The sequence below is a fragment of the Rhamphochromis longiceps genome, linkage group LG1, assembly GCF_057381845.1.
Source record: "Rhamphochromis longiceps isolate RC_006_pf linkage group LG1, R_longiceps_female_GT1.1, whole genome shotgun sequence".
Taxonomy (NCBI): domain Eukaryota; kingdom Metazoa; phylum Chordata; class Actinopteri; order Cichliformes; family Cichlidae; genus Rhamphochromis; species Rhamphochromis longiceps.
Genome location: NC_140557.1, coordinates 39,442,897 through 39,467,680, shown reverse-complemented (window position 1 = coordinate 39,467,680; position 24,784 = coordinate 39,442,897). Strand labels below are relative to the sequence as shown.

The following is a 24,784-nucleotide window of genomic DNA, read 5'->3' as shown; positions in this document are numbered from 1 at the left end:
AAAAATCTTTTTATATCATGAATACTACTAGAAGATTGCTCCACTCTTTGCTTGATCTCTACTTTCCTTTATTTGCTGTTTCTACCTTTTAAAAATGTGACTTGACCTAGAGAGCTCTGCACAACAATTCCAGTGTGGATGGACTGTTGTGCATTTCCTGTCCTGTGCGCAAATGGCAAATACAAATCTTGAATCTTGACAGAGGTTTTTAATAGTATTCCATCTTAACTTTCACGATTTAGCCAGTGAATGGCTCTCAACCTACCCAACCGCACACCAACTGTGACAATTTCTAACAGACCTTTATATCAAAGACATATTGATTTTATTTCAGCTGCATCTCTTTAGATAAATTCCTGCTCTGCTTCTAGAAAGAAACACATGTAAAACCTTAGCTTGTGCTATATTTTTTCTTACTTGGTTCCTTACTAAGTCTACTTATTTCTGACTTGGTAATTTGTGCTACTCTTATTGTATTGATCAACAAAACTGGACAGTTAATACAGGAAATTCATTAAACTGTAAAAAACAAACAAACAAACAAAACGTTTACATCCTTCCAACCAAGAGAACGATACTAATTTACTAATACTAATCCTCAAGTTTAGCAGGTTAACAACAGTCAGCATGATGCAGTTTTATTGAACATACAAAAGTGAACATCAACACATGAACACACAGCCAAATATAATCATCAAAGTGCTGTTTCCAAAAACAACAGAAACACGATGCAAAACCAAAGCAGATAAAAACAAACTGATGGCAATGATTAGTGTCGTTTGATTAAAATGGAAATGTGGTACATCTTTAAATACATACTGTCTGCTGATTGGATTCACATAACAACACAACAAATGAGGAGCAAAAGGAAGAGAGCATTTAAAACCAATCAAAACAAATTAAATCAAATATACAAAGAACGAAACGTGTTCACATGTTCGCAGTGGCCAAGCTTGAAATCAGTGCAAACAGCAGAAAGTGACAAAATTCAAAACTAACATCCCGTGACTCAACAGCACATTCACAGTTGACAATAACACGGACACATTTGTCTTGAAATTATAAAGCAAAAATCTCTTTTTTAAAAATATTCCCTTCATACCTTAATATTTCCTCTGTAAATACAGACAAAGAGTCCGTGTGAAAATGACCTGGGTGTACTTACATACTTTTACAGCTGTAACAACTATGTTTGTGTCTCTGTCTGAGTGGACTTTGGACATTAGACAAATGGTTACAAAGTCGCGTTAAGCTTCTTATTAAGATCATTTCTTTTTAACTTATTTTGCGATTTCACTAAACTTTGTGAAGCAGGAGGAATGTAACTGCAGTCTTTCATTTAAAATCTGAATAAAGGACACAAAGTAAATCCTCGAAAAGCCTTTTAGTCATCAGGACTGGATGTGTCCTGGCAAACCCCGAAATTCCAGGTTGACAGAAATGATAGTGAAATGATATCCTTCCTTTGTATTCTCAAATATATTTAACAAGACTTTGCACGTCTTTAGAAAACAAATGATCTGAAGAACCCTTGCACTTCTTTAAAAACATTAGAAGCAGTTAAAGGCTTTAGCAGCAACAATCTGCAAAGATGAGAGACACACTGAGCCTTCGTTAAGGTTATTATTGCTTTATATCAGCTGGAGAAGAAATGTTCTGGCTTATGAAAAAGAAGAAATCAAATGTGTCTCCTTGTACGCCTCTGAACTGCCCTCAGAGCAGCTGGTACTTTCTGAAAGACCCAGTCCCCACTTACACTTATTCATCTGCAGAGTGCACTGGATTCTCTTCAGTTTCTAAAAACCTTGAAAGACACTTCACTTTCATTTTCATTTTTGTGAGTGGATGAAGTTGCAGGAAGGCAAATCTTTCAGTTAGCACAGTTGATAAGAGGAGATTGTGTTGGTGTGGCCAAAGTGTTTCCTCTGTTTTCAATTTGGTCTCGCTTCATGTCCGACTTGGCTGACACGGCTGCTGAGTTTCAGCTGCAGACCCGCTCTCATCCCAGTGATGACCATTCAAAGGTCAGAAACAGAAGCTGCTGCACAGCGTGAGTGGTCAAACAGGGACTTCTTCTTAGAGACTCCAGGTTTAGAAATGTTTCATCATATTACATATAAAGAGGAGGAAAACAGCATTCCTGCCTTTATCCAAATGTTTTACCTTTTTAAAGCTTAATTTGAGGAAAGAAAAACTTTCTTTTGTATATTTCCAAAACTGCTCTGAGGAGCCAGACTTGAAGAACTTTCCCTCGGTCGAGTGGATTTCACGAGGTTTTTGAAGAGGGTTCTAACTTGTTTTTGATCTATAAACATTTTCAGCAGATCAGCGAAGTTTAACTTCCTGTGTGTTTTAAAGTAATGTTACATGACTGCACCCAGATAAAGGGGACTTCATTTCATGTTTCAGATTGATTTGGCACAAACATGTTTTCTTTGAAACCCATAACAACCCAAGTTCACTGCAGCTCCCATTGGTCTGCTCCATTACACTTACACACCTAGTTTAATGTACAGTTACTTTATGCAGACCCAGAGTCTGTTAAGTCTTTCTCACCTCGCTCTAATGCAAACAAGTTAAGCTTCCTTGAATATAAAGCTGTTAGTTTTAAAACGGTCCATAGCGACATCCTGTGGATCAGCCAGAATTCCCTGCACCTCTAACTGAAATTTATTTATTAACCTTTATTTAACCAGGAAGATCCCATTGAGATTAAAAACCTCTTTTTCAAGGGAGACCTGGCCAAGATAGGAAATGTAACTGGAAAAAAAAACCACACAAACTTAAACTAGGAATGAAGTGAGAAATTATTTAAAACACAAATATGGCTCGTTGCTGGACTTGAAAATAATAGATTTAAGATTGAGCAATCAAACGCTGCCTCAAACAAACGTTTCATCTCTGTTGAGGATTCAAACTAACAGCGGCTGCTGTGGGATTTGAGCTGGATGAGAGACAAAGCAGAGAAACTGCAAAGTGACTTCCAGCTGCCGTCTGTGCTCAGTTCATCCAGGCGTAGGCATACAGGCCGTTCTTCCTCCACAGATCACACTGAGGAGAGGTGTAGTTACTGTCCACCTCAAGGATGTCGGACAAGAAAGCAATGGCTGATGGGTACTCGGACCACTTTGTCTCCACCTTACCTGCAAGGAGTAAAGAGAAACAGTGTAACTTGAAGGCACAAAAGTATCAAGGCGGGAGGTGGACGAGGTCAAATCCCCTCGTCCAGCACACAGTCTAGTGTACAGTATGTTTTCCTTTTTAAATCTGCATCTGGCCAGTTCCTTATCCTTTTTGGCTGCCTCTGAAAGTGATATGCAAAAAGGAAATTAGTGGAGTCAACGTGTGTCCCGCTCCCTTTGTAGCCATCTGTCACCACTGTTGTATCAGCCACTCTTGTGAGGGTGTGCTTGGGTCTCAGTAGTGGACGTTATATCCATCAGAATTTCAGATGAACCCACATCTCTGTGTGTCCGACCATTTACTGTCCACCAGTGTGCTAAGGGGTGAGCGATATAACCTCAAAATCATGTCAATATCTGGAGAAAACGTGTGATAACAACTGATGATATAGAAAAAGAAAATACTCGAAGCTCTCCTTTACCATCATATAACTGGATCCATCATTTCAACCCAGCATTTGCTCTTCGTGTCATATGGAGTGCGACTAGCAAGTGAATTAGTTTGAGTCATTTTTTAACTTTTCAGTCACCACCTGCTTGTGTCTCCCACCTTTGGTGAGAACAGTTTTCATGGATATTTTTCAAAGCGTTGTGCTTTGCTGGAGGTTGTTGGAGTAGCTTCGGTTTTACTAAATCAATCATTGGACACGTGGTATGACACGCCTGGGTTTTTCTTGTTGTAGTCCACACTGAAAAATATAAACACATGGTGTGCTTGTAGCAATGATGTGACAATATGACACTTTCATGTAAAATTGTGCACAATATGATACGGCACAGTCTGCAGCACACGCACACAGCCGATGGGTAAAAGCCATGTGCTGGCAATCAGCCACAAACAGGCTTTAACCCTTCAAAGCAAGCAAGTGGATCAGCTACACAAAATCTCACCACCTTACATTTGTTACAAAACGGCAAACTATCGACGGAGTCCAAAATCTTTGGGAGCCAGCCTCAAATTGCCATCGGTGTAATGCAGTTTCATTTTCAGCATTGGAGGCTGCTGCTTAATAAAGACACGCCGTGATGACATGAATTTCAATGTACAAAGGCAAAGAAAAAAAAAAAACACGTCACACTAATACACTGAGTCATCAAATGAGAAATCCAAGGTAGTTCCTTATGAGCCCTTCATAAGGCTAAAAGTCTTTTACATCACATTTTTCGATGGATGAGGATTGTTTCTGCTGAATTTGTTCAAAGTACCTCCTGAGCTATAAGTTAACTCACAGGTACTCTGAACAAAGGAACATCAGCAAGCTCCGAGCACTGCTTAACAAAGGGCACAGAGGTCAGCTGATAGAGATGTGCAGAAGGAGAAACACCATTTAGTGTTAGGAACCTGCTTTTATCTCGGATGCTAAGAGCAACCCTATTCTCTTATTGTTCTCTTCTGCTCCTTAGAGGAATTTTAGGGGTCATTTTCTGGTCCTGAGTGGCAGCAGTGAGATGGGTGAGCAGCACAAACACTGATGTGTAATACAAATACAAAAAGACGGGTTCTTGCCATCATCACATCACATCTGATAAAGTAGGGTTTGCTCACTATGATTTTTTTTAAAACACAAAGTGTAGCACCTCAGTTAACTGTTTTTATTCCTCTTCTTCTGATTGGCTGCACCTCGCAAACAGAAGGTTTAGGCAGGTGGCATTTTGTTCATTCTCAAGCACAGAGATATCTGAACTTGTCCATTAGCCTGAAGTTTTGGCTCACAGCAATTACTTGCAAAGACTTACTTGAAGCCCTGAATCCACTATTTTAACTCCACACACACAATAACTTCTCTTATCTATGATTTACAAACAGCCCTCACCTGTTTTGGCAAAGCTGACGAGATTGCGTGTGATGAGATCCTGAAAGCGCCGGTCCTTATCGGAGAGAGGTTTCCCTAAAATGAACTCCAGCCCTCCAAAGAACGCCACGGCATCCAGACAGTGGAAGGAGAAGCGGCTGGGGAATGGCAGCAGGTCGCTGGACGTGTTGACAGGTCCGGATGGCGTGTGCCTCACCACGTAGCGATACACCGGACTTTTGAGAGCAGCTGAGAAATGGTTACAAAAGAGCTTATTAGACTGTCAAAAATGACAAAAAACCAAATGTATCCTGCTGTAAATGTTCCACTTTCTATCTTCATAAACACAAAAGAAAACAAATCCTGCAGTTGCAGCATCAATGCCTCTTTATTAATTGTTGTTATTAAAATTACTCTTGTCACCTGAAGAAAAAGAATCTTCAACCAAATGTCAAATGTGAAAAACACTTTTGACATTTGTTTCAAACACTTACGACAAAAGAAACTTTGAATTACGCAAGCATTGCTGACATTACACAGGTGGAAGCGACCTCACATCTTTTTTATGATTTCTTTGCTTCCACAGTGTCAGAAAACTGAAAATGTCTGCAATAGTCTCTTGAAGCCAAAGGCAAAGTCACCACATTCTTTTTACCATCATTCCTCAATATAATGAGAAATAAATGTACCAACACACTAAAGCGAATACGAGTGGAATGTTTGAGTCGTGGACTTTAAAAGTAACTTAAATGGAAAAATAGTTTTAGATTACCCATCTGTCCTCTGGCTTATTAATTAATTGGGCCTTTGTTGAAGCGACTCTAGTTTGGATTTATATTTTAATGCTTGACATTCACGAATACGATCAAACGTTTAGTGCGCAAGTCTGGGGGGGAGTTTTCACTGGAGTGTTCAAATTACACATTTTTTGGGAGATTATTTTAGCAGCAATTCGATGTGTCTGCAAAACCTCTGATGCAAGTCAGCGAGGATGGAAGACCAGCTGGATAGAAGTTCCCTCCAGAGATCCGAACTATATGCAAAAAAAGTTGATCTTTGACATCCAATGACATCTCATACTTTTTGTTCTTTCTCGACACTCATGACAGGATGAAATAAAAAGCTTAGCTACACTGTTGCTGATCCCTCACTTGTGAAATCTTGGGGCAGCAGTCCAAACCTTCCTGAAAAGCAGCAAAGATTTAAAACAGCTGGAACTGTGAAATATTCATGTTTTTAAAGCTAAAACTTCAAATTGCCTGCATGTGACACATTTAGGGGCTAAAGTTAAGTTCTTGTACTCCAGTTTCCTCCCTTAATCCAAAGACGTGCATGTTAGCTTAACTAGCTAACAAGGCTGTGAGAGTGAACGGCCATCTGTGAAGGACCCAGCTTCTCACCCCGTGACATCCTAGACAGAAGTGTCATTCATCACTTCAGAGATCATGTCTCCACTGCTCTACAGTCCAGTGGCGTTACATCCCGTAACGTAAGGCTTAGACGCAGTTGCTCAGCATAGGAAACCCATTCCATGAACTGTTCTTCAGCTAATCTGACGAGCACATGAAGTTTGGAGGTCTGTAGTGATTGGCTCTGCAGAAAGTTAACAACCTCTGCACATCCACTCGAAGATTTCATGTGGTCTTCCACTGTGTTATAATACCACTAAAGGTTGACTGGAAATTTCCTGACTGGGCTTATTGCACAGGTGGTGTATTATCGTGGTACCATGCACGGGTGTATGCACCTGTGGCCACGGAGGTGATTAGACCACCTGAACCTTCAGGGATTTGGTTGGGTGACTGAATACTTTTGGCAAATTAGGGCGTGTGAAAATTGTTGGAAAATAAGTATATAGCAACAAAAAATGTTAATATGCAATGAAAGTGTAATGTGAGTACATACAGTCGGTATATTTCTGTTCTAAGAAACATAAAACCTACCTAACTGTGTTTTTTTGGTGTTACGTACATTTTTAGAGTCAAATGTTATTTGAAAAGCTTTTTTCTATTATTTCAGCCACAAGCAATGTTTCATTTCTTGCTGAAACCAACATGTAGGTTCCTTTTGAATCTCCCATTTATCAGTCATTTCGAGCCCAGATTGACTGTGACTCAGCGAGAGATGAAAAAAAAGACAAAAAAACAAACAAAAAAAACCAAGCTGCACAAGATAAAAAACCCAATGAAGCAAGTGGAAGAAAAATCACCCAGGATGCCCTGCAGTCGCCTCACACAACAGCTAAATGTCACTTTACTCAGAGTTTCACCGATGACACCAAACCTACACGAAGCACAATGGTGCCATACTGCAAAGGAAGGAAGGGGGCTTGCTACTGTGAAAAGAAAACGACTTGTAACATATATTTGTGTTACATTATACTAATATGTCGGAGATCACTTCACTTTTGGTATCAGCAGAGAAAAACACTCAGCTTTTGTCGCTCTCACTAAGAACCAATAAATATATCAGAAAGTATTATAAAGTAAAGATTACAAAGCAAAGAAACAAAGAAAGCAAATAACTTCTGTTCTCAGATACTTTTACTGTAATATTTAGATTTTCTTCTACTCAACTACATGTCAGAGTAGGGTTGCTCTGGGTGATGGATCAATATTATCAATATGAGGTACTGTATATGTTACACTTTGATAAAGTTTAATATAGCCACATCTTTGCTTCTAAATGAATGTGTGTGGGGATCCATCATCATCATCTCCAAACTAGAATAAATGAAAAGACAGTGTGCTGCAAGAGGGCAGCTACCAGGGCCATGGCCAAGACTAAAGCTGAGCACTGCAGCCAAGGAAAGGTAGACAGCTTTTACTTCCTCTGCCTCTTACAATAAGGGTATAAACCAGTATGCTGACTAAGCGTGCTGACTGAATCTTGACTGATGTGGTGATTGGTTAGAGCAGTGGTTCCCAAACTTTTTTTGCTGGGCCCCCCTTTGTTTTACAGAAAAATGTTTGCCCCCCCCCCGCGTCCGTGATTTAAACAGCCCAGCGCTGCTCCCGACGAAGGGAAAACCAATTCTGCAGGGAGACCTACCTCGGCACTTGTGCAGGTGAAGCCAAAGGGCAGACATGCTTCACCATATTTTCTAGTCTTTGGCTTAGAATGAAGTTGGTTTGGAAACATATTCAGCGATGCTTCATCTCCTGCTTTGCGTTTCTGTAGGCGCCTGTGCTAGCAGTGTCCAAGCGTTTTGTTCCCCCCCCCCCCTTTCATCCTGCACCCCCCCTGCCATGGCTCTGCACCCCCCCTAGGGGGCGGGCCCCACACTTTGGGAAGGTCTGGGTTAGAGAGACTCAACTCTAATCTCCCACATATACTGGTTAGAGTGGAGACAAAGTGAAGCCTAAGATGGAAATTGGGTGTTGTGAAATAACAATTCAGTCAGAAATTGGTCAAACTTTATTCAACCAGTTGCAGTAACCATGGTGAGGCCTCCACTTCAAAACACTTAGATGATCCACCCTGCTGGTTTTCCAGCTGCCACTTAATCATCACTGAGCACTGCACATCTGGGTTAAAGCTCTTATTATGGGAGAAACTATTATCAATTTTATTGTTATAATCATGATATTATTCAGTGATCCATGAGTTTACCTGCAGCCCTCTGGGCCAGGTCGTTGTTGGGACAGGTGACCCTGATGTCAGACACCATGGTGGTATAGGACCTCTCTGGGCAGCGGTCTTTGGTTGGACACCAGGCTGAAGATGGATACAGCCGCAACGCCTCCTTGACGAGACCGTCGCCGAATGACTTAAGTTTAGCTGAGAGGAAAACGACACAGACATATACAGTCCACACATAATATGTTATCATGTGAAGTGCTTACACAGATTTTCCTGTTTAAACTCAGTTTCAGTCCCTGGCATCATACGTCAGTGAGCAGGATGCAATCAAACAGAACAGTGGCCTGAACTATGAAACTGGATTTGGGCTTAGTGAGGTAAAGCCTAGTTTTCAGTGTCAAGAGCGTGGTTGACTTCTTAATGGGCTACACTGTCATGGTACTTTATAGAGCACACCTAACCTTATTTTCTAAAATCTTTTTCCTCCACGCTAATAATTTTACCTGATCAGGTAAAAAATATACAGTAAAAAAACCTTGAATGTTAAGCACATGGCAACAGTAAGGAGGAAGAACTCCTTTTTAACAAGTAGAGACAGTAGAAAGCCTGGGTCTGCTTTAAGGCCCAATATCTTACTAATATTTTAGGAAATTTCTTTCAGTCTGTTTGTTCTTTGCCTATCCTGACAACCTTTCATGTGATCATGTGATTCACATCTTTTAGATGTGTTGCTAGGAAACCCAGAGTGTAAGTGAGACTGACCTTGTTTGAATGAATGATTCTCATATTTAGGATAAAGGTTCTGTTACCAGCGTTTCCCTGAAGCCCCAGTCACACAGACCCAGAGAGGGGGCGTGGCTAATCACTACGCAAAATTCTGTATTCCATGAGTAGCTGCTGGAGACGCCCAGCAGTAGCAAGGTGAAATGGATTCCTGAGAAGTATACGATGCTCAACATTTCCTTGGTTGCAGGTTGCAGCCATAGGGTACTCTATGGCAGCGGGCCCCAACCTTTTTTGCGCCACGGACCGGTTTAATGTCAGACAATATTTTCACAGACCGGCCATTAAGGTGCAACAAAATACAACAAAATAAAATGATATGACCGAGACAAAAACTGTGGTATTTTGTAAATATAATAATAAACGCGAATTCACTGTGTAATTGTGTAACTTTATTAGCAGCGTCCTCCTGAAATGCGCCAACAACACTGAGAGTAACATCCTCATCTCTGCACCTTAATGCTCTCTGGTCGCTATGGTAACGCGTAAATATTTCTTTCAAAACAAGACACACAGCTTCATCACGGGAAAAGACCCTGAAAACCATAAATTTCACACCGGAGCCTCAACTCTTGCGGCCCGGTACCAAATGACTCACGGACCGGTACCAGACTGTGTCCCGGGGGTTGGGGACCGCTGCTCTATGGTGCAACCAATACACACACACAGGCATGTTTATTGGGCCATGTTTGTAAAGATATTGATTCATTAATGATTCAAATATTCTCAATCAAATTCCCAAGCCTCCTGTGACTTCATTCAACCATCACTGCAAACTACAAAGCACTAACCCTGATCTTGGTCTAATTCCCTGAAGCCAAGTGGCTACAATCTCTGAGAGAATCCTTGATCGTGGCTCAAGAGTTGGGAGTTCGCCTTGTAATCGGAAGGTTGCCGGTTCGAGCCCCGGCTTGGACAGTCTCGGTCGTTGTGTCCTTGGGCAAGACACTTCACCCGTTGCCTACTGGTGGTGGTCAGAGGGCCAGGTGGCGCCAGTGTCCGGCGGCCTCGCCTCTGTCAGTGCGCCCCAGGGTGGCTGTGGCTACAATGTAGCTGCTATCACCAATGGGTGGATGACTGGTTGTGTAAAGCGCTTTGGGGTCCTTAGGGACTAGAAAAGCGCTATACAAATACAGGCCATGTACCATTTTACCATAGCAGTCATTTCTTCCAGCACAGTGGCTCCATGGTTGCTTGCATGCGATAAATTTAGAAGACGTCTACAAAAAAACCCTGGGTTACACCCCCTTTAAAGCCGTTACCTGTTACGAACCACGTGTAGTCCCCCCAGGTCCACTCGGAGATGTTTGTAGATGGAGGACTGTGGAGGAAACACAGCACTGAAGTGGAGACTCATCTCAGCACAAGCTGAATGTGGAGAAACGGAAGCAGGTGAACTCACGCGAAGTCAGCCTCTTGCTCTGTTGTTCCGACAAGGAAAGGGACGTCACTGTGCTCTCCTTTCTTCTCCCACAGCTCAAAAGGGGGCGCTTTGAGGACGTAGCCGTCCACTACTGCAACCGGGCCGATGGATTTCCCTTTGGTGGGGAGGTCAGTCATCTCATCTGCTGCCCAGGAGGGGTACTCCTGCCATGGGATGGCCTAGGAATACATGCTTATTGTTTTTAGCATAAGATTCAAGACGAAGGAAACAAACTTATATTCATCTTAATGGTTCTTTTGGACAGGAGAGGAGCACAATGTATGTAAAGACGACTGGTCCACAGTGAGTTTAGGTTTCGCTTTCATAAAACACGACTATTTTTTAATTTGTATTTAACAGAATTACGGGGTAAAATAAGACGGAAACTGCTCTTTTTCCAGTCTCCTGAGTGGCATCTTGAATCACTTACTTTGACATTTTAAAAACCTAATAACAGTAACCTGCAGTCTGATGACTGTCACAGTTTTAAAAGTTCAGCTGTCATCATCATTTCATGACATACATTATTCATAATTCCTCCCGGGGTCATCGTCATGTTGAAATGAAGCTCTTCATGTACCTACAGGTTCTCTTCTCATCAGAGGATCCTCAGTTTAATGAAGCTCAGTGGTGTTTGAGGGAAAGCTGCCTGTAATCATGGCTGCAAATTATATTTAGTGTCCCATTTATTCATCAACTGCATAGGAAAATTAGAGATGTCCAGGTCTTTTGGCACCTGGACGTGACATTATGAGCCATCAAAATGAAAAATGTAATTTTAATTTTGATCAAAATGTCAGAACCGTTTGGATAGATGAGCTACGAATGAGATATTTCCTGATATCTTTAGACATTAAGGAGAATATTACAGAAATTAACGTTTTTCTGTTATTAGATTTTTTATTACTGTGATAGCTTCGTTGCCTTTCACAGATTTTTTACAGCAAGGCTCTCCAGTTAGGATGGATTGTCTGCCTCCTCCTCCCCCTACCTGCAGGACCTGTCCGATAGAGAGGCGCCTCAGGCAGGCCAGATCTCCGCAGCCCGTCTTATTCAGGAACGCCAGGTTGTCCACCTCGGCTTGTTCCAGGGTCGCATTGTAAATGTACGAGCCGCTCATGTCCACTGCTGCATGAAAGAGACCCTTGGCTAATGGTGACATCATCAGGGTCCACACTGACGTTCCACCTTTAGGAGAGCAAAGTACAAAAATGGGAGCAGCAGCTGGTTGCAGGTGATGGAGCGGTTCTACTGGTTTGCCTTATTATTAAATACATAGACAACATAGCAAGCACCTGCACGTTCAAACTCTCCCAAAAGATGTGAAGTGTACACTTATGTTTTCAGGACTTTTAGGAGCAAGTAATTATCTTTCATGTGGTTGTGGAAGAATTTTGGCCCACTCTTGTTTACAGATCGCTTCAGTTCATTGAGGTTTGTGGCATTCTGCAGTTCTTATTAGGTTCTGTGATAGCATTTCCATCAGGCTGCACTGCAAAAGGCATTTTGAAATTTCTGGTATGAACATAGTCATAAATTGCTGATTTGTGCATCTGCACCATTCACACACAGATTGGTGCATATACCGTATGTTTCGGACCATAAGGTGCACCGGATTATAACCTAATCTCATATTGTGGATGGATTATCTCAGTTGTTCTCCTCACTGAAGTTTGGTCCGTTTACAGCATCCTAACCATTGGGAACCCTCACGTTAACTTTTATCGAGTCGAAAGAGTTAACGTTCCACCTCCACTGTGTTTATGTTATGCTAACATAGCTGTGTCGCTAGCGATCACGTAGCACATCCTTATATACCAGCTAGCCCAACTTCAGTGACCCTACAAACGTCACTGCTGTTTAGTTTTCTGTCTTCATTTATGTTGGAAGTGATAGCAGAGCTGTACGTTTGAATTTTTTCAGAAATCTCTCAGTCAGAACATGCTATATCATGTTTAGGTGGAAACCAGCGAGCTAACTTCCTGCTAACTTCTAACTCCGTTAAATGCCTGGATGTTAAACTTAATTGTTACACCTGGTAAAGCAGCAACGCTGATGATTTTATTAAAGATGAAAGAATTTAGACAGTTTTTAACTCTCAGTGATGCTGCAGGGTTCGTTTGACTTTGGGCCCTGAAGAAGATGGAGTTTAGGACACTGATTACTCCGCGAGGCACCTGACGATGCTCCAACAATCCATCAAGCGCAGTGTTGCCAACTTAGCGACTTTGTCGCTATATTTAGCGAGTTTTCAGACCCCCTTAGCGACTTTTTTTCTAAAACGCAACTAGCGACAAATCTGGCGACTTTTAGGACAACCAATAGCGATTTTCCTTCCTGAGGAGTTGGCAACACTGATCAAGCGGTGCGGCTTCGTAGCTTACCAAAGTCGCACTAAAACATTTTTGACAGATTTTTGAGCGCCGTGTAGCACATAAAATCAGTTCGAGGTCAGTAAGCACAACCAGAATTCATACATAAGGCACTCTGTAGATTATTGAGAAAATTAAAGGATTTTAAGTGCGCCTTATAGTGCGGAAAATACGTTACCGCAGTTAGTAAATTGTTCTAGAGCTCTTGTTCAGTGGTTTGCTGCCGTTTTCCCTTCTAAAAAGGCCATTTTGTTCAATATTTTTCTAATTCTTCTGTCACAAACTTCGTGAAGCCAACTGAGTCTGAAGTGTAGCTCTTTGGTGTTCTACAGTTTCTCTGAGCTTTGGCAGAGGGTTTGACCCAGGGATAAATTTGCTGGGGTGCTAAGACTCTGACACTGGTAACATCCGCCTGAATACTCCAAACCAGTAAACTGCCACAGCTTCTGTTTTTATAGATACTTTAGCAATGATCAGTTAATCAAGGGCATTTCATTAGCATCACCTAGCTGCCAGTTAGCCTCTTCAATCAAATTTAAGCAGTGACCATGTACTTCCACAGGACTCTAATGTCTACCACTGCAGACGGTTTGATTATCGCCCTGTTTAAATGATATGGTCATAAGGTATACAAAGTATACTTGCTACTGCCATTAATACAATATAATACTGTGGAAAACACTGACGCCACACCCATCTCTTTTTATCAGTTTTTTGTTTTTACTTCAAATGACAGTTTTCTTTATGTCAGTATACACTGCGTTCATTCGCAGTACAATACTGACCAAAATACTACCAGCACATCAGTGCTTAACATGATTTGTCTTTTACATAACTGTTATACGACTCTGGCAGTGTCTTTAATGCTTCTGTAGATTTGATCAAATCGCTGTAACTGCTTTGGGCATTCACTATAAATAACTTTAATGTGCACATTCTCTACTAGCAAGTGAGTTACTGCTGTAACTTCGAAAACATAAGTGAGTGTTATATTTTATAATCACAACACCACATGACAGATCTAATCTGTGTTCCTGTTAATATATTTTATCTCTTCTTTTAATTAGATCGAATCTTTTCTAGGACACAGACATAAAACATTCAATCCTTTAGGGTAAGTTTGAGACTGCATGTGTCACAGCATGTCCCGATGACACTTTTAATGATTTTTTTTAATACTGTTTATACCTGAGCTCTGTCCAAATATGGTAACTTTGCCAGGATCTCCTCCAAACACACGGATGTTCTTCTGAACCCACTTCAGAGCTGCGATCTGATCCAGGAAGCCATAATTCCCTGCAGAGGAGGGAAGGGGAGAGTTGAGAAGAGATCGATTAGTCAGGTTTTGATGCAGCCTTTTTTCTGATGTCCTATTTTCTCAATCAGAAACCAGCTTTCTGTGGTGTTCTGGCAGCATGAACTAAATTTAACTCATCTCAAGCTGAGGGAGCGAGGAAATGGGGCAGGGGATGATTACAACTATTAAAAATGAGCAGTGATAGTGAAGAGGACAGAGAGGAGGCTCTGGAATGCCGAAAAGGAGTCGTGTGCCCTGCCATCACACCATCGTGTCACGCAAGGCTCTGCACATCAAGGTCACAGTGGGCTTATTCGGGTTGCGTAACAGAAATGACCCACTTGACTCACAGCGCAAAAATGCAAACAAGCAGGAGGAAGCCTAGGAAAGAGCTCCATTTATAAAGATCGCATTAGCATTCATTAAGTATACACATCTTAATGGAAGGCTATGGACTTCTCAGCATTCCCTCTAACTGGGAGCACAATGTAAACACCATAAATATTAAAAGGGTCGGTTTAAGTGGTAAATGGCTTGTAAGAAAATACACTACAGCCATTAGAACTTCTTTAACTCCACACGATGCACTGCAGCGACCTAACAGAAGCCGTTAAAAGCTCCCTGCAAGTGTCACTACTTCTGAAACTCCACGACGCTAATTAGGGTCTTTAACTGAGCATGTAAAAAGGTTTGTTTGTTCAAACTCGGCTGCATTTTATTCCACTTTATTTGTTTAGTAAATGGCTCACGGTTCACCTCTGAGGGAACCAAACAATAATGAGAACGGGCCTGAAGACGGAACGCAAGCTGTGTCTCGGTTCCACATCGCATGCCAGCTGCGTACGCTAACCGTGCGGTCGATGGTGACAGGGAAAGGCTTTGTAGTTTAGAGGCTGTTAGCCAGACTGTGTGAGCGATGGAGTGGTTTTAAAACGTCATTAGTAAGCACAGACAGCAGAGTGAATGAGGTGAAAGTACCACTCTGACCAAGTGGACAGACTTGTCATGTGTTGCTGTTGGTAAACTCACACTCTCCATCTCTTTGTGTTCTCATCAGTCTGCTGTCACAAAAGCACCGAAATGACCCGATCTAGCTTTCCAAGTCAGTCGGACAGATATCTGATTTAAATATGTTGATTCGTATAATCTATCACGCATCATATTTCAGTGTTACCTCAAAATTCTAATATTCAGATCTTTGTTACGTGTTATAAATACCCAACGTTTGGTCATCTCACTGCAGGCTTCTCAATTCAGTTTTATTTATATAGCGCCGAATCACAACAGTTACTTCAAGCCACTTTGCGAGGCAAAGACAGTACAATGATACACGTTCCATTTTTATAGTTTCAGATTATATTTAAAGTCGATGAATAATTATCAGCTACACCTTTATATTCTACTCTTGGTCTCCTTAAGTTACTTTGACAGGTCAAATAATTTTTACTCATCTTAAACTGGAGATTTGTGCATTTTGAAAATACTGGAATAAGCTCGTATTTTCAGGCTCATTTATCAAATATGGAGTTTTGGGCTGCGAAAAGAAAACATGACCACTTATACCTAGAACTGCAGAGGATGTCATCTTTACCCCACAGAAATTATTGCAAAACCATTACTATGGCATGCTGGGTTGCCTAGCAACACGCCCGTTTACACAACAACACAAGGCTGCTCTTCCTTTCACAGCTAGCAACAGCTGATTGATAAATGAATTTAAGGCAGCGTAGCTAGGTAAAATATGAATAATTAATGCCGGGCTGAGGATGCAGAGCAGAGCGGGCAGTGTGTGACCAAGCGTGTGGAAAACCAAGCAGGTTGCTGTCTGTACAGAGCAGCAGGGGAACGTAGCTAAACTGAGCAGGGAGCCCAGACTGTGGAGAACTGATATGATGCTTAAAAACGAAGTGAAATCCACAGCCCGGTAGCCAAGGTTTCAGGACTGTGCGGAGCGCTCAGGCAGAGGTGGACAAGATAATGAACTTGGACTGATCTACTATTACAATATTTTTTTAACCTCTGGGTGGTCTTGGGTCGATTTGTGCCATTTTTCATTGTTCGTATACACGCCATTTGCACTGTGTTGAACGGAATATAGCCAACTTTTCCAAAAAAAAGTCTGGTTACATATATTTCAAAATTCCAGTCTGACTCCCTTAAATTAGCTTCAGTGGCTGAGCTACAGATAAACTTACACTATTGGTCCTAGTGGTCGATTTGTGCCCCATTGAAACCCATTATAAACGCTATTTCCCATTCCACGGTCATTACAACCAAATAATGGGCCATCTTCCGAATGTTGGTGGTACTCGGGAGTCCGGGCCTTGGAATTGTATCTTTTGGGAAATATTTGATTTCTTTGTTTTTTGGGGCTAAAAAAACAGTGCGGCCATGTGACGAAACCGGGATATAAAGGGTTAAAATCCGCGAAATGTAATTAAAACTTGATATGAATATTTCAAGGAGAAGTAGGTCTAAAAGATTGGCTAATTTAAAGTGGAAAAAAATATTAATATATAGATATTTTATGGCACTTTTCATGGCGTGGTCGATTTGTGGCTCTAAGCCCAATAGTGTATGCATTTTTCTAGGACCCCCCAGAGGTTAAATGCATTTCTATGATTTTGTATTGAGCTGCAAGGTCGAGTTTAAAATTTAGGCAATAGCTGTTCAGTCTATTTCACAGCAGTCTGTTTTTATACCGTCTATATTTCAGTGCAAATAATGCCAAACTTAATTTTCAACTTTTCATAAAGTTCTTCTTCTGTAAGAACTACATTTTTTCAGAAGTGTTAGCTGTTGTGTTATCACTTTATTCTAATGTCACTGTACTGGGCTGCGACCCAGTACTTGTATTTCTGACTTTACAATTTGATATATTGTTCAAAGTTTTGGTTTCCTTTAGTTCTTAGTGATTATAGTCCTTCCTCTCTTTGTGTTTATCTTCGCCTGTGTTAGTCTCTGTTCCCGTGTCTACTCTGTACTTTTCCCGTGTCCCACGGCTGCGTATTGTGTCGTGTTTCCTGTTTTACTTTGAAGGTCTGTGTCTTATGTCAGTGTATTCTGTTTTGCTTCCTCCCTGTGTCGTAATGTTTATGGAGGATCAGCTGTGTCTCCCTCCTGTACGCCATTTCCTCGTTTCTCTCTGTGTATATATAGTTTGTGTTACCCCCGGATTACCTCTGCTCTCCATCCCGTTTCCAGGTTTTCAAGTTTCTTGTTTCTAGTTTCAGGTGTTATTCCATGCTTAGTTTTTCCCAGTTTAGGTTTTCTTAGCTTTCCCTGTTCCACCTGTTTGTAGTTTGGTAGCAGCCAAAATAAAGACTCACTTTTTGTCATTATCCGTTCTGGTCTCCGTTTGCCTGCACTTGGGTCCACGCTCCGCTCATATCCCGACAATTTGCCTCGCAGATCGTGACATCTAATCTGTGTCGTAGCTTCATTTTAGGTCATTGATATTACAGATCATTGAAAAAACTAATAAAAGGTATGAAAAGCCAGTGGGCGGGGCTTGTGCGCTGACATAATTGTGGTGCTGAGATCTCTGTCACTGACAACATACAGAGGCAAACGTAGGAAAAGCTTGTTTAGTGTGAAGCCTTTAGGCTCACAGGGGAGAGTTGTATGCACAGTGACCTCATTATTTGAGACATTAATCATGTCAAAATCCATTGCAACAGGTTACATAAGGGTCAGAAAATTGGAAGAGTTGAACAGGTCTCCTTTAACCTTTCCTGATATCTAACAAATGTCTTACAGAACATGTATATTCATTAGCTTGTTTCAGCTAAGGCTTCAGGCTACAAATATCATGCAGCCAGTTGTTTGCAGGCTGCAGTAAAACACTCCACATTCGTCCTGCTGTGCATCACCGACTAACCTGAGGTGTTTCTTGGAGAACCTTCTCTCAGCATCTGTAGGGCGAGAAAGCCAAAGGCATTGAGTCTGTAGTTGAAGCTGACGTAAACCACTTTTGTGTCGGCGGCGAGCTTCTCCGTAGGCGAGTATCCCTTCTCTCCTCCGCTGAGCATGTGCAGGTATCCTCCGTGGATCCACACCATGACGGGAAGCTTGGCGTCAGGCTGCAGGGTGGGGGTCCAAACGTTGATGAACAGGCAGTCCTCCTGGCCCATCACCTTCCCCGTGCTCGACAAGGGCCTCACCTGAGGACACATGCTGCGAAAGTGGCCCGCATCGATAACCCCACTCTTGCATACCGGTTCAACTGGAGGAGCCCAGCGCAGGCCACCAACAGGTGGAGCAGCGTAGGACATGCCTTTAAAGGAGTAGGCTCCATTTTTCTACAAAGAAAAGATTAAAACTGTCAGAGCATACTTGTTGTACTTTCCTGAAGATCTGAGTTTTGGAGGAGGATCCCAGGACCCACTGCACTGTGGTGGATTTTTGTGTGATATGTATAACTATGTAACTATATACACAGGGCTCTAGAGTGCGACCAATTTGGTCACAAATGTGACCAAATTTTTCAGTGGTGCGACTAAAAAAAAACATTTGGTTGCACCTGTGCGACCAAATGTTCGGGTAGCAAAAAAAAAAAAAAATCTGCAACCTTCCTTGTGGTCAACAACAGACACACATTATGCCCCTATCGTGGACTAAACCAATCAGAGATAGTAAGGGGCGGGACCTCTCTGATTGGCTGTGGTCCAGTTGAAAGTGCAGGTGGAAGTGGGAGGTGAGTAGCTTGAATAAAGCGATATCAATTCATTAAATCCTGAATCGACTTTTAAATATAACTGTGTTTTGCCAGAAACGCCAGATTCTCAGATTAAAGCTCACAAAACTATTTCAACAACAAACAGCAAATGAGAGCAGGTACACGGATTCCACACGAAGACGTAAACACAGAGCGGACCCGACACATCAGAATCAACTTTGTCTTTTGGCCCGTAGACGGACACGCTGTCGGAGCTTAGCGATCCTGATGCGTCCGGTCCGCGCTGTGTTTACGTCTTTTTGCGCTGATTCTGAGCTGCAGGTTTTGTCTCTCCAACCAAAATTCACCGAGCCAGCAGCAAAAGAAGCAGCAAACTGCGCTTCACATTTGATCAATGTCGTCATGAATTTTGCTGTTTTGCTTCCACGACTATTAAAATCACACTTCATGCACAGCTAGCTCTCTCTCTCTATCTCTCTCTGTACTTCAAGAACAGTTTCCCGTCTCCAATCTCTGTTTTCTGTATTATTCATTCGCTTATTACCCACCAGTCTACCGTTGTTTACAGCGCTGTGGCTGCTGTCTTTTTCTTTTCTTTTTTTCACTTAAATGACCTCGGACAAGAAAGCCTGTTTTTTCTGTTATTCAATACTGAAGAAATTTAAACTTTATGTGCAGAACATTGTAGAATATTTTTAAGGTTATCTGCTATAAAAAGCCAGACCAGGAAAATCTCCTTCATGTTTTTCTGTGTTTTATTCTCAGTTACTTTCACACAAAGGCATCTGCTGTGATGTTCACAATTCTGATGAAGTCAGTACTGATAAATGATCAGAATTATAATATTTCTGACTGTCTGAGGCTAAGTTGAATCGAATCGGGACTTTGAAAACCGGAATCGAATGGATTATAGAAATCAGTGATGATACCCAGCCCTAGTGAGCAGCCTAGGCACGACAGAAGTGGATGTAGCTGTAATAGGAAAAGAACTATTGCTAACTTTTCTGTTAAGTTAAGGCCTGATCCTTCTGAAATTCATAGCCAGTGCTCTGACACGGTGTCATCAATCTTTGAATGCTGAAAAAGCACAGTGTATCCAGAAAAACACATTATATTATATAAATTATTATAAAATTTGTGTGCGCCTAACTTTTGTGCCGGTAAGCCTAACTTTTTAAAGTTAGGCGTACCGGTACGCCCATGGCAAAAAGTTAGTCTAGAGCCCTGATACACTATATATCTATGTGCACTGAACATATATATTTTAACTTTCATGTAGAGTCTTAAGAGCAATACATTTTGCTTCACCAAGGTTTATTAAGGTTTTACAGTAACAGGGCAGTTGATGTTGTTGAGAGTTCGCCTGAATAACTCACTCTCCAGCTAACTAACCTTCTCTAATACACACTCAACGTCTTTCATGCAGCACAACCAAAACATTAACAATGTAACAGAGATCCTGAACACATCACAATAAAATATCATACGATATAATCACACACACACACACACACACACACACACACACACACACACACACACACACACACACACACACACACACACACACACACACACACACACTTTGAACCCACACTGAAGTGGTTTTATATATGAGAAAGCATGTAACCTATGTAGTTATAAGATTATATGTTATAAGATTGTGCCACTTGCTGTGTAAGATTTAATAATTAGGATTAATGTGTGATGTTTGACCGTGTCATACCTATTGTGATAAGCCAGAGCAAGGGGTAGTCAGAGTCCTGACTGGCCTTTGGCCAAGACCTTGGCCGCTACCTGACCCCTGCAGCTGTGTTTGGATGGGTGGGAAAGTTACCCAGCAGCAGGGGGCGGGGATACTGGTCCCTATATATTAGATGACCAGAGGACACCCCCAGCTCGTTTTTCCCCTCTGCTGTTTCTCTCTGTCCGTCTCTGTGTTGCTCTTTTGTCTGTGCTTAAGGCTGTACACCCCGGGGTTTTGCTTTGCTTGCTTTCTGCTATGTATTCTCTTGCTAAATGTCTGTATGTATTTTTCCTGCTGTTCATATGATTCATTGTATTAAACTCTGTTCCAAGAATTCTACTCTTTTCCAGAGCATCTTTTTAACTCATTCACTGCCAGCCATTGGCAGTGAATGAGTTAAGTGTCTTGATTTTAATTGGATCTAAAAGGGTTGGATCTCCACATCGTTGGTGGGAGAAGGTTATCAGGATGGCTTCAAAATTTGCGACCACAGCACCAGTGCAGGGTCTGAGACCCGGTTCTGGATTTCACCCCAATACTCGAAGCTGATCCGGGTGCTGTTGTCTAGAATATAGACGTCTGTGTGTCCCTGACCCACCATCAAACAGTCAGGCTGATGTTCCTTTACTGCTTTTAAGCAGTTTATTAAACAAACTTCTTCTTTTTTTTTTGAGAAACATAAAAAAATACTCAGTGTGCGAAAATGATCATTAAAAATAACTGAATGTAAATAAACTGAGCTGAGCGCTGACTGCATGAAACTCATCCTGCAGCAGCCAGCTCGTGTTCACAGAAAAAAAGACACAAATTCGATCACGAGCTCTACTTTGTTATTTCTGCAGATGAAGCACAAATCTTGTGTGTTGCAGCATCCTGGGGAAGTGAAAGCAAGGCTAAGCTCGGTTAACGATTACATTTGGTACAGGATTACAGTTACAGACTTCAGGAAATGAGGGTTAAATGAATTAAAAAGTAGTTTTTGAAAAGTGGTTGCAATACATCTTAGATCTGATATTATGAAGAGTACAAACTCACATATCTTCCTCTAAAGTCGCCACAGTCAGTTGACACCTGGGCGAGTCCCGGTGGCAGCGTCTGGGCTATGTAACCCAGGTAGGCGGCCAGAGCGAGCAGAGCGAGCACGCCGAGGCAGATGAGGAAGATGCAGCGTTTGGACAGGACCAGGAAGGGGCTGATGTAGTGTCTGTGACGCACATACTGCACCTCCTCCTCATCCTCCTCCTGTACCAAGTAGCGGTACTCGGTCCTCTCTGGAACCTCGAATGCATCCTCATTCATCTTCACTCTGGGTCAGGAAACGGAAAATGATAATGACTTCACCTCAGACCAGATGAGGTCTCGTCTGCATGAGGGGGACACGGGAATTATGGTCCGTCCAAAATGCATGTTTACAGGTTAGACATCACCAAAACACACTCCTCGCACATCAGGAAGATTTCTATCTGATGCTTCCAGCACCACAGTCACTGGGATGATATTAGTCATGTAATGAGCAGTGCCTGCTGTATAACAAATATGTGCTTTAGTTCTCCACAAAAAATAAAGAGCAGCTTGATCAGAAGCCTTTAATTGAGTTTCGCTCAAAACCAGCTGTTGTATATCTTCTATATAAAGTAGCTCCGGTCCAGCTGACCCAACATCTCTGCAGAGAACTTCTGAAACATTCTTCCAGGCTTTTGTCAAGCTCTTGATTTAGAACCTGATTACGAAGTTACCCATCGGGGTGGATGACATTCTTAGCTTTAAAAACCATTTCTAAACTTTTTGTTTATACCCTCACTCTCACTGCCTCATAAACAAGCTGAAGCCTCCATTTATGGCTCTAAAAATGAGACTCCCATGTAAAAATACCCGACTATAAAGCACTACAGAGAAAGTTTACAGCCTGCTACAAAAATACAAACTGTTTATTCTGTTCACAGCAGCTGTAAACGAGGTAAACGAGGTCATTGAACTGGAACTCGCTGTTTGTGCTGCTGGTGCCCGTTGGAGCCTTTTAATGTAATTATCAGACTGATCTGCTGTGTGGTACAGACAACCCAAGACATCTGTACTTCGGTTGTGGTCAGTGTTTTATTAGTCTGTCACTCAGCACTTACAGTATTCAAGCACAGTTTATGGCTGGAGCTTGCTAATCAGGGTAGTTAACATTCAATTCCATTCAATTTTATTTATATTTTAGCGCCAAATCACAACAAAAGTCGCCTCAAGGCATGAATCGATAACTTGGCAGTCCATGCTTTCATCCAATTAAGACTCCAAATAACTGAAAAAAATAAAAACACACATGAAGGGTGGAGCTTAAAACTTGGAAGCCAGAAACAAATGAGTGATGTCACAGTGGCCCCAATCCTTCTTTTATGTACAGTCTATGCATACATCAGGGTCAGCAGCTGTGCTACAGAGGGAACAGCTGATTTTACTGATATGCAGTGTGAATTGTGGCACCTTGTGTATTGTTCTTTGTGTCCCGCTGCGAATTCTAACCAATCTGTTCAGTTTACCTCAGGACCAGCTGTACAACGTTCCCTCCACATTCCCCCCATTCCACATTTGTTCCCACCAGTTTACAAAATAACAAGAAACATCAGGAAGAAATGTGCCGATGAACAGAACTACTTCTACACAAACTCCAAAATGACCAACAGACAGAACAGACAGCAGCTGGAGTTGACTGAAATGCAGAATACAGACTGCTCAAATCAAAAATAAGATTTTATATCCATCAAAACTTTGTTATCGCCGGTATTTTTCATACGTTCAAATAATGAGAAGAACTTCTACTTTGTGACAGGCTTCTAGTAACAACAGGCTAGTAAGTGCCTAAAGACACGATAACAACTTGGTTTGACTGGTTGAAGTGAAAATGAGTGAAAAAGCAGCCAATTCCCAAAGAAACACGCGAAAGCCTCGAGAACTACTGCTGAACATTAAACAAACACGAAACAGAAGAATATGAAGACATGAGGAGCGGCTGTCCGACACCACCGCAGACGTGTGCCGAAAATACAAACACACAAAACGGGAAAACGAAAAAAACTGTGCGGGAACAATAACCGGACGTACCAGCAATAAATCAGAGCTGCCAACAGGTTACAGCGACTTCAACGTGTAGGCTCAGCGTTTCAGCTGCTCGGGTCACAGATTTCTCTCACAATTAACCCAAAAAGAAGACGAGAAGCTAAAAGAGCGAAATCGTTTTGTCTGACGTTAATATGCTGTCAGCGCTTTTCGCCACAATGCACTTTTCCCTCAGCTGCAAACAAGTTGTTCAAATGTTATAAACAACTTGTTGGGCTGAAATCTGTCAAACTTGTTTCTCAGGATTAAGCCTCAAACAACATTCGTGTCACAGGTTAGATCCTGCAATCAGTTTTCAGCAGTGACTTTTATGCATCCCTGTTTTTTTTAATCCGGGTACAAAGTGTCACAGTGACATAAATAACGCATAAAAACAAAACCCTTTATGGCAGTCGATGACTTTTGGGCATAACACCGTTCCTGCCCTCAATCTAAACTTCCTCTCGCTCGACAGATTTATTACTAACGCCTCAGATAACTGCAGAAGAAATTAACATTGCAGTTTCTTAACTTACCATGTCCTATAAACTGCCAAAGAACGCAAGAAAGCACAAACTCTCCAAAAACCTCAACAGTTGACGCGTTTAGTTCTCCAGTGGGCGGAGCGCGGACATGCATGGACATTTAAAGGGACACGAAACTTAGAATATACGGGAAAATAAATAAATAAATGAATAAATAAAATGATTTAAAAATCGGCCCTGATTAGCTAATCACAATGGTTAAACTAACATACACCCCAAACTCCGTCTGTGGATTTCCACATCATCACACAGGTGTTTGTTAATAGGATCGTTTCTGATTACTAGTGCGGGCCAGCAATAC

At 41.7% G+C, this 24,784-nt stretch overlaps 1 protein-coding gene across 2 annotated transcripts; it reads right to left on the bottom strand.

Moving 5' to 3' along the window:
• Window positions 1-255: 255 nt before the first annotated feature.
• LOC146679185 (uncharacterized) lies at window positions 256-24,569 on the bottom strand. Of its 2 annotated transcripts, none has more exons than XM_085408764.1 (10): window positions 23,945-24,146; window positions 21,893-22,163; window positions 18,313-18,733; window positions 14,324-14,431; window positions 11,755-11,951; window positions 10,743-10,942; window positions 10,603-10,661; window positions 8,588-8,755; window positions 4,997-5,224; window positions 256-3,143 (listed from the first exon to the last, which is right to left on the bottom strand). In XM_085408764.1, exons 2-10 carry the CDS (start codon window positions 22,154-22,156, stop codon window positions 3,001-3,003), a joined length of 1,788 nt encoding a protein of 595 aa, XP_085264890.1. In that variant the 5' UTR covers window positions 22,157-22,163; window positions 23,945-24,146; the 3' UTR covers window positions 256-3,000. The 2 variants fall into 2 exon arrangements, with proteins under 2 accessions (XP_085264890.1, XP_085264884.1); XM_085408758.1 differs by lacking the exon at window positions 23,945-24,146 and adding an exon at window positions 24,475-24,569 and having other exon boundaries at window positions 257-3,143.
• Between the last annotated feature and the right edge of the window lie 215 nt (window positions 24,570-24,784).